The following is an 8,914-nucleotide window of genomic DNA, read 5'->3' as shown; positions in this document are numbered from 1 at the left end:
CCACACCCAGTGGTGGTGGTGGTGGGGCCAGATAACTCCCTCTGGGCCCCTAACCTTTTGTTTCCCTGGCGCCAGGGGGGCAGCGCCAAGGGCGGCAGAGTAGCCTGGTGGCCTGGGAGCCCCCTCCTTACCAATGGGTTGGTGCCAGACCTCCCTCTCACCCTCCCACCCCGCCTGCAACCCGAGCCTTGGGGGGTAGGAGGAGGAACTACAAGAATTGGTGGTCCCAGGGGAATGAGCTCACACCCGGGCTGGCAGGCTGAGCCCGGCGTCCTCTCTGCCAGGGCTGGTGCTCTTGGCCAGTCCGCCTTGGAAAAGAGAGCGGGCGGGTCAGCGGAGCCGGGGACTCTGGGCGGGTACACCCTCTTAGTGGCCACACCCCCTCCACCCGGAGCTCCGGTAGGCTGCAGCGGGCTCAGGAAACCAGCAGGTGGCGCCCCCTAGTGCCCGCTGCCGACTCGGCAGGGCGGCCCCCTAGGGCCCTCTCAAGGGCGGGCCTCAGGAAGCACCTGCTCCCCAGGACCAGTGGCCGCCCAGCGTCTCCCCCAGGTGGCTTCCTTGTTTACAGGCCTCCTGCTCTGGTCTCAGCGTCACTGCCTGTGGCCACTCCTCCTATTTCCAGTGACTGCTCCAGGAGCAGCTCATTCATCTTGGCCCCTGCCCACACAGCTGCTCCCCCCCACCCTCTCTTGGCTGTCCTTCAGGCTTGAGGCCAAAGTCCTGAGGGCCTTCTCTCTGCTCTCCACCAAGCCCTGCTTGGTTTCCAGGGATCTAAGAGCCATGGCTTCCCGTTGCCCTGACTCACCGGAACCCCATTCTGTCAGTGCCAGGGAAGCCTGGGGCCTTTTCCCAGGAAAGAGGAAACAGCCTAGGACCAGATGGGCTGGCTCAGAAGACAGAGGGGGCAGAGATGTCCCAGGCTGCTTTGGCCAAGCCCTCTGGGAGCAGGGAGCAATAGGGCAGTATTTGTTTAACTAACATGTTTTAGGCACTCATTATATGCAAGACAGAAGCCCCAGACTGTTTTATCTAAGTAAGCCCAGCCAGTGGCAGGCCAAGGTTTTATACTGAATACTCACTGATGGTGGGGAACAGGGACCCCTGAGCCCTCTGATTTTGTCTAGGTTTGAGGGAAGCCTAGGCTACTGGGGGAGAGGAAGCAGGAGTCCTTCAAATCTCCCTGGAACAGTAGAAAGAGAACAGGATCAGGAACTCATGCAATGGAACCCCATCCCCCACATTTGCTCCCACTTGTGTTTCTGGGGGAAGCAAGAAACTGGCAGAGGCCATGAAGATGTGCTATTCTAGAGAATTCAGCAGCAAGATCCAACTAGGGGTGCAGAAGATAAAGTTTTTGGAAGATTAGACAAGAGAAACCTGTAGTAACAGCCAGGTGGGCCTGACCCCAGCCTGACTCCAACAACATTCTTGTTATTTTATTTCAGTCTAGACCAGCTGACAGATCACACCCACAGCCAGGCAGTGCAGTAAATACCTGGGGCAAAGGGCTCAGCTACTATCACAGGAAGGCCCCACTCCAAGACTCCTCAAGACTCTCTAGGACTCAGTCTCTAGTCACAGCTAAAGTGTAATCTAGAAGGAGCAGGTCACAGGAGTGGGTGAGGAGAAAATGTATCCGTCACATGCTATGGATAGCAACAGTGGCAGTATGACCTCCATGTTGGACCTTTATGTTAGAGTTAAATGCTAGACGGTGGCAGGGCAGCATCAAGGGTAGTAGAGGCTGCAAGGCAGGGATCCAAAGTGGCACAGAGGAGAGAGCACAGTCCAGTATGTAGAAAGGCTAATGGAGGAAGAATGAGAGGCTTAAAATCATGCTTAGGCAGTACAGACTCTCAGAAAATTCTTGGGGCGAGTAGGGAGGGACCAGACTGACCGAGTACTACTGGAGTTACTTTGAGTACCCCCAGTTGTCGCAGTGCGAAGGATTCTGTGAACTGCAGCACCACCTACTGGCCAAAGGGAAGAACAGTCCCTGCTTTGCGACTCAGGATGAAGGGCTGTAATCCGTGCGCTCCCTCCCTCCACCCCCCGCCCCCAGTCAGACAAGATTGGGGGTGGGGGGACACACGGAAGTGAGCAGACTCTGGCAAGATGAAGATCATCCTGTCTCATCTCCAGGTAAAGGACCACGTGTCAAGGTGTAAAGGCATGTGGGGGTCCTAGCAATGTCCCGCAGCATACTGGCTCTGCCTGGAGATCACACACACCGCTCAGCACAGCATCAACAAAGCTATCAACTCCAGAGCTACAGTGCAATGAAGACAGTTTAATGTCTCCCTTCCCCTCTGTCCTCCATTAGGCCCTCGGCCCCAGGGCACCCCTCACATAGGATCCCCAGACTGCACAAGAACATACCCACCATTAGCACCGCCTTTCCAGAATAATGCCCAGGACTTGAGGGCTGCCTTTTTCACTTCTGGGACACGATGGGGCAGACAGGAGAAAAGGCTTCCTCTGAGGAAGAAGAGCTAGAGGTATAGCGACTAAAGAGTGAAAAGGAAGTCTTCTCACTCTAGAAACTCTAAAAGTGAACAAGATGTGTGTGGGGAGTGACAAGGACAAAACAGCTACTAGATGCATGGGATGCATTGGGGCATGGGAATGGGGTCAGATTTCTGACTTCTGCCTAAGGCCCTCTACTGGGAGGCAGGCGGATGGCCTAGTGTAACAGCAACTGTAAGGCAGGTCGGATGACCAGCACAAACTGACAGAGTACACTCCTACCTGACACCTCACAGACAACAGCTCTAATTCTACTCCCTCCAATGTGGTCACAGTCCAGCAATCACAAGAGAAATGAGCACAGACTAGGGAATAGCTTTTCTGAGAGGGATCAGGTAGCTGCTCCCATTGCCTGCCCACCCACATTCTCCTACAGCCAACTGAGATGCTCCTCCTCGTAGTGTTGGGCGTCAATGAAGGGCCGGTCAATAGAGCGGATCATCAGCTCCCCACAGTACACACACTCAGCGGCCACCAGTTCATCAAGGTCAGCCTTGAGCTGTTCCCGGCTGGGTCCCCCAGTGGCAGCCCCACCATCAGTCTCCTTGGCCCGGGTAGAGCCCTTGGCTGGGAGTGGGGCAGCCCCCAGCTTTCGCTGCAGCTCCTCCAGCCGGGCCTGCTTGTAGGCAGGCAGACCAGGCCGCACGGCCTGCAGCAGACAGTCGGCATGGAACATGTGTCCACAGAGAAAGAGGTAAAAAGGGCGGTTGAGCAGGGGGAAGTCGCAGGTGGCGCATTTGTCCTGGGGCTCCACAGTGCCATAGCGACCCCGCAGCTCTTGTAGATCTCGCCGGATGCGCTGGGCGCTGGCTGTGGCCTCTTCCATCTCCCGCTGCAGCTCCTGGATGTGGTGGTTGTAGGCGTTAAGTGAGCTGCAGATCGCCTCCTTGAAGTGGTCAATGGTGACAAAATCAGGAAAGAAGGGCAGCACATCCTCAATCTTGAGTAGGGGGCAGCTGGCCAGGCAAGCCATGGCTGTCTGCACATCTTCCTCCTCCTGCACCACATGCCGTGCAATCTTTAGCCACAGCTTCTTGCGCAGTTCCTCATCCTCCTCAGGCAGGTCTGCACACTGCTTGGCCAAGTCCACGTCTACCTGTGGGAAAAGCGTGGTGTTAGGGTTAAGCTCCACCCCACCCACAACAGAGGGTATGGGAACAGACAGATGCCAGAGAAGTGCCCCAAGGCAAGTTGCCCAGCCTTCGCAGAAGCAGGGGGTCCAGCAATGGCCTTTCCCTGTCACAGTTATATAAAAGCTACTTATAGTAGCAGGGCTCCAATTTTAATGAAGTTGAAAGCCACTTGGAGAATGTATTCAAAATACAGATTTTTGAGCCCTATCCTCAGACATTCTGGTTCAGTGAGACCTGTGCTCAGGTCTAGGAATTTGCATGTCACATAGCCTTTCTGTGCTCCTAAGGCAAGTGACAATTCATGATTTGAGAAAAACAACTTAGCATCTTCCCTTTTGCCATCAGCCTTCCTCTTGAGCTAACATATATGATCTGAGTGATTTTCATATTTAGTTCTTTATTTAAGCCCATGAGGTAAAAGTACTATAACATTACCCCCACTGTGTGGCTGAATAATCTGACGCAGAGAGGTTTAGAAACTAGTGCAAGGTTATCTAGCTTAGTAAGAACTAAGAACTTGAGGGCAAAATCAAAATCCAGACTCTGACTTCAGAGTCCATGCTCTTAACCTTTCTATTATAGCACTTCTCTGCAAGACAAGCCAGGATCCTCTTGCCACGACCCCCCACCCCTAAGTCTTCTGGCATCTAAAGCTACTACTCTCCAGGTCCCTCTCCTAGCTAGGGTCAAGACTTGCCAGCTTACCTGCAAAGCCAGGTCCACAGCCTCCTCATACAGCTCCAGGACCTTATAGACATGGACACAAGCACGATGGTGACCATGCTCAGCACAGAGCCGCAGCGCATACTTGAGGTCATAATGTACCCGGTGTGGGCTGGCCCCAGCCTGCTCAAGGTAGGCCAGCAGTGAGGTTGGCTGGCCACGGGCATACAGAGATAGTAGGTAGTTGTGAATGGCCTGCTCCGTCTCCCCGAGCACGTTCACACAGAACTCCATGTAGCGGATAGCCTGGCTCACCTGCTGGGCCTCACCACCCTGGCTATAGTTCACCAGGGCAGGGATGAGCTGCCGGGCATCCAGCCGGCTGCCCATCTCAATCCAGGCATCTACCAGCTGGCGAGGGATGTGACGGATGAGAACAGGTGAGAACTTATAGAAGAGCTGGGGGTCACGGTGGCGGGCAAGCACAGCCAGGGCCTCTTCATAGGCCTCATGCTGACAGTGGTATGCCACCACACGCTCATAGTCCTGCATGATCACAGCAAAGTACACCATGTGCTCAGTGTCCCCATGACTGGCAAGCAGCTCGTGGATAGAGGCCCGGCTGGCAAAGAGCCACTCCTTGTGGCGGGGGTTGCTCAGGAAGGCACGAAAGCGTTCCCGTGTTTCCCGATAGAGGGTCAACGCCTCTGGGTCACCCTGCAGAGCCCCGAGCCTGCTCAGGTAGAGCTCTGTCAACCAGGTGGTCAGCAGTGTGGCCTGGGTACGCTCAGCTGGCTTCAAACCAGCCAGTTTTCTCTGTAGAAACTCAGCCAGAGCCTCCTCCTGTCGAGCCTCTAAGAACTTGAGGGCAATCTCCTCAAAGTAGCTCTGGGTCAGGGCATAGCAGCGGGCACTCTCCAGGTAGCGACGTTGGCGAAAGCAGAAATCAGCCTCCCGAGCCAGGACTGTGTCCAGGCAATCAGGCCGCTCTCGACAATACTCTTTGGCCAGATCAAAGCGGTTCATGTCCAGATAGGTACGCCAGACATCCCGGGACTCTCGCTGCACGTGGTAGCGAAAGACAGCACGCTCGGTGTAGGCCCACAGCTGGCCTGTAGAGGAGTCCTTTACCATGTGCTTCAGGGACCCAAACTTCTCCAGGAAGTGATCCCGCAGCACCACCTGCCCGGTTAGCGTGCACACTGCCTCCACTCGGTCTGCCAGCAGCAGCAGGAAGTGGAACTGGGTCAAAACGATGGCTAGGGGTGGGCTGGCCCCAGGACCTACCCCCTCTGGGTACTCCCAGACTCGCTCCTCACTGAGCAGGGAGTCAGGACGCCCGCAGTCCAGTGCACCATACAACACGCCATCCCCCATCATCCAAGCAAAGGCCCGAGGCGCAGAGCGCAGCTTAGGGGTGTAGAAGGCCAACTCGCTGTAGCCCAGGTTGCTAGGAAATTCACGGAATGGGGGCGGGTGGTCTGTGTAGGCTGCAAAAAGCCCTGAGAAGCCCTGGGCCTCAGCCCCCTCTGCAGCCCGACCTATGAACTGGAAGAGGCGTTGTCGAGTGGTGGCGATAACAAAGCCACGCCCATCAGGACCGCGCTCGGCCTCCAGTGAGCACACAGGAGCTGGACCCCCTTCTTCATTTAGCACATACAGTGGGCGGAAGTAGAGATCTGGGGCAGGGCCAAAAAGCCCGCCCTCACTGGCTGAGAGCTCTGCTTCGAAGATCTGGCCTTGGGCAGTCCCAACCAGAATGGGGCCTGTGCTGCTCTCAGTACCCAGCGCCTTGTTCCAACCTACACTCTCCACTAGCTGCCCCTTCCAGCGTGCTAGTGGCCGTACCTTCTGTCCATTTCGGTTCACATAGAGGACTTCAGTGCTGCTCAGAGCGATCAGCAGGTGAGAGCCTGGAGTGGGGAGAGCATGGCACTCTAGTAGATGCTGCCATTTCCATCTGCAGCCTCCTCCCCTCCCCAACAACCCTCAGACCCCACCTACCCAGGCAGTGACTTACCCATGGCCCCCCTCCTCAGATCTCCACCACCACTTACCAGTATGGTCCAGGAACATCTTGTGAACTTTGGCATCATCCTTGCGCCCCAGCTCCACATGGTTGGGTTCATTTGCCTTCCCCAAATCAATGCTGTGAGGGTAAGAGTCAGTATCACTCTAGAGATGGGAAGAAGCTTTTCCAGATCATGGACCTCCTCAACAATCTAATGAAAGCCACAGCCTTTATTCCCTGAAATCTATATAAACACATAAAAATTATGAATATAATCCTAAGGGAACCCTAAAACACGTACAGGGACCTACTTAAGAACCCTCAGCTCCGAGAACCCCTCAACCTCATTTTGAGAAGTCACTAAGGAGAAGTTTTTGTCTTTTGCTCAAAAGATCTCCAGTGCATCTGGGAAGATAGGCAGGGCTCTTCCAGATTGCTGGGATAAGAAGAGAAGAACAAAGAATAGCTAATGGTTACTGAGCACTTCTTATTTTATTTATTTATTTGCAACAGAGTCTCACTTTGTCACCCTAGGTAGAGTGCCATGGCATCATAGCTCACAACAACCTCAAACTCCTGGGTTCAAGCGATTCTCTTGTCTCAGCCTCCCAAGTAGCTGCAATTATAGGCATCCACCACAATGCCTGCCTAGCTAGTTTTTCTATTTTTAGTAGAGACAGAGCTTGGTCCTTGCTCAGACTGGTCTTGAATTCCTGAGCTCAGGCTATCCACCAGATTGCTCGGATTACAGGTGTGAGCCATCTCATCCACCCACTGAGTCCATTTTAAATACCAAGCACCATGCCAAGAGCTTATTTGATCTAGTTTTTTTTTGCAGGTTTTGGGCCGAGGCTGGGTTTGACCCCACCACCTCTGGCATATGGGGCCAGCACCCCACTCTTTTGAGCCACAGAAGTTGCCCATTAATCGACCTAGTGTTATCTCAACTAATCTTCACAATAACCTTGAGGGGTATTCCTGTTTATATTTTTCTTTTTTTTTTTTTCCGCAGTTTTTGGCTGGGGCCAGGTTTGAACCCACCAACTCCAATACATGGGGCTGATGTCCTACTCCTTTGAACCACAGGCACTGCCCTATTTTTCTTTCTTTTTCCTTGCAGTTTTTGGCTGAGGCCAGGTTTGAACCCGCCACCTCTGGTATATGGGGCCCAAACCCTACTCCTCTGAGCCATAGGGGCCACCCATGTTTATATTTTTCTTATTAAATTCTTTCCAAATTATATGCTTATTATAACTAAAGAATCAATGCAAAGATGTATAAAGAACAAGTTAATGACTTTCTTCTCAAACCCGTCAATCCCAACTAAGAAAATAAATGTTTTTTTTTTAAAGATAAGCTTTATTTATTTATTTTTGCCATTTTTGGCCAGGGCTGGGTTTGAACCCACCACCTCTGGCATATGGGACCAGCGCCCTACCCTTTTGAGCCACAGGAGCCGCCCCAAGAAAATAAATGTTAACATCCTTTTTCATGTTCGTAACATAAATAGGATGCTTTTGTTCCTGTTATTACAAAAATGCCTTTATATTATAAACATGGGCATGTGCCTTAATTTGTAACTTGCTTTTCTCAATAGTTCATGAACATTCCACTAGTCAACAGAAAGTTCTCATTTTTTTTTTTTTTAGACAGTTTTACTTTGTCACCCTCAGTACAGTGCCATGTTGTCATAGCTCACAGCAACCTCCAACTGTTGGACTCAAGCGAGTCTCTTGCCTCAACCTTCCAAGTAGCTGGAATTACAGGTGCCTGCCAGAAGGCCTCACTATTTTTAGCTCTGGCTCAGGCTGGTCTCGAACCTGTGAACTCAGGCAATCCACTTGCCTCAGCCTCCCAGATCTTTTTTTTTGAGACAGAGCCTCAAGCTGTGGTCCTGGGTAGAGTGCCATGGCATCATAGCTCACAGGAACCTCCAACTCCTGGGCTCAAGCAATTCCCTTACCTCTGCCTCCCAAGTAGCTGGGACTACCAGCACCCACCACAATGCCTGGCTATTTTTTGGTTGTAGCCGTCATTGTTGTTTGGCGGGCCTGGGCTGGATTTGAACCCTCCAGCTCAGGTGTATGTGGCTGGCACTTTAGCCGCTTAAACCACAGGCACGAGCCTCTTTAAAAAAAAAAAAAAAAGACAGAATCTTCCTCTGTCATCCTGGGTAGAAAGTAGTGGCAACCTTAAACTCCTAGGCTCAAGTGATCCTCCTGCCTCAGCCTCCTAAGTAGCTGGAACTATGGGTGTAAACTATGACATCTACTTGTTTTTCTATTTTCTGTAGAGATGGGGGTCTTGCTTTTGCTCAGACTGGTCTTGAACTCCTGAGTTCAAGGGATCCTCCCACCTTGGTCTCCCAGAGTGCTAGGATTACAAGTGTGAGCCACTGTGGCTGGCCTAATTTTTCTATATTTAGTAAAGAGAGGGTCTTGCTCTTGGCTCAGGCTGGTCTCAAATTCCTGAGCTCAAAGAATCCTTCTACCTCAGCCTCCCAGAGTGCTAGGATTACAGGTGTGAGCCACCATGCCCAACCAATACTGTTTTTAATAACTAAATAACTCATTTTTTTTTT

The 8,914-nt window shown here is 52.4% G+C and overlaps 1 protein-coding gene across 1 annotated transcript in view; it reads right to left on the bottom strand.

Moving 5' to 3' along the window:
• Positions 1 to 2,275: 2,275 nt before the first annotated feature.
• The window catches only part of VPS18 (VPS18, CORVET/HOPS core subunit), an 11,893-nt gene continuing 5,254 nt past the window's right edge, over positions 2,276 to 8,914 (bottom strand). The window contains exons 3-5 of the mRNA XM_003791731.1: positions 6,380 to 6,471; positions 4,365 to 6,235; positions 2,276 to 3,622 (exon numbers count right to left, since the gene is read on the bottom strand). Of these exons, the coding sequence (XP_003791779.1) occupies positions 2,897 to 3,622; positions 4,365 to 6,235; positions 6,380 to 6,471 (2,689 nt within the window). The 3' untranslated portion in view covers positions 2,276 to 2,896. The remainder of the gene's footprint in view (positions 3,623 to 4,364; positions 6,236 to 6,379; positions 6,472 to 8,914) is intronic.

This window comes from Otolemur garnettii, unplaced genomic scaffold (genome assembly GCF_000181295.1).
Source record: "Otolemur garnettii isolate 467f Iridium unplaced genomic scaffold, OtoGar3 scaffold00050, whole genome shotgun sequence".
In the NCBI taxonomy this organism is placed as follows: Eukaryota; Metazoa; Chordata; class Mammalia; order Primates; family Galagidae; genus Otolemur; species Otolemur garnettii.
The sequence above is the reverse complement of the archived record's forward strand: the minus strand, read 5'-3'. Positions and strand labels throughout refer to the sequence as shown.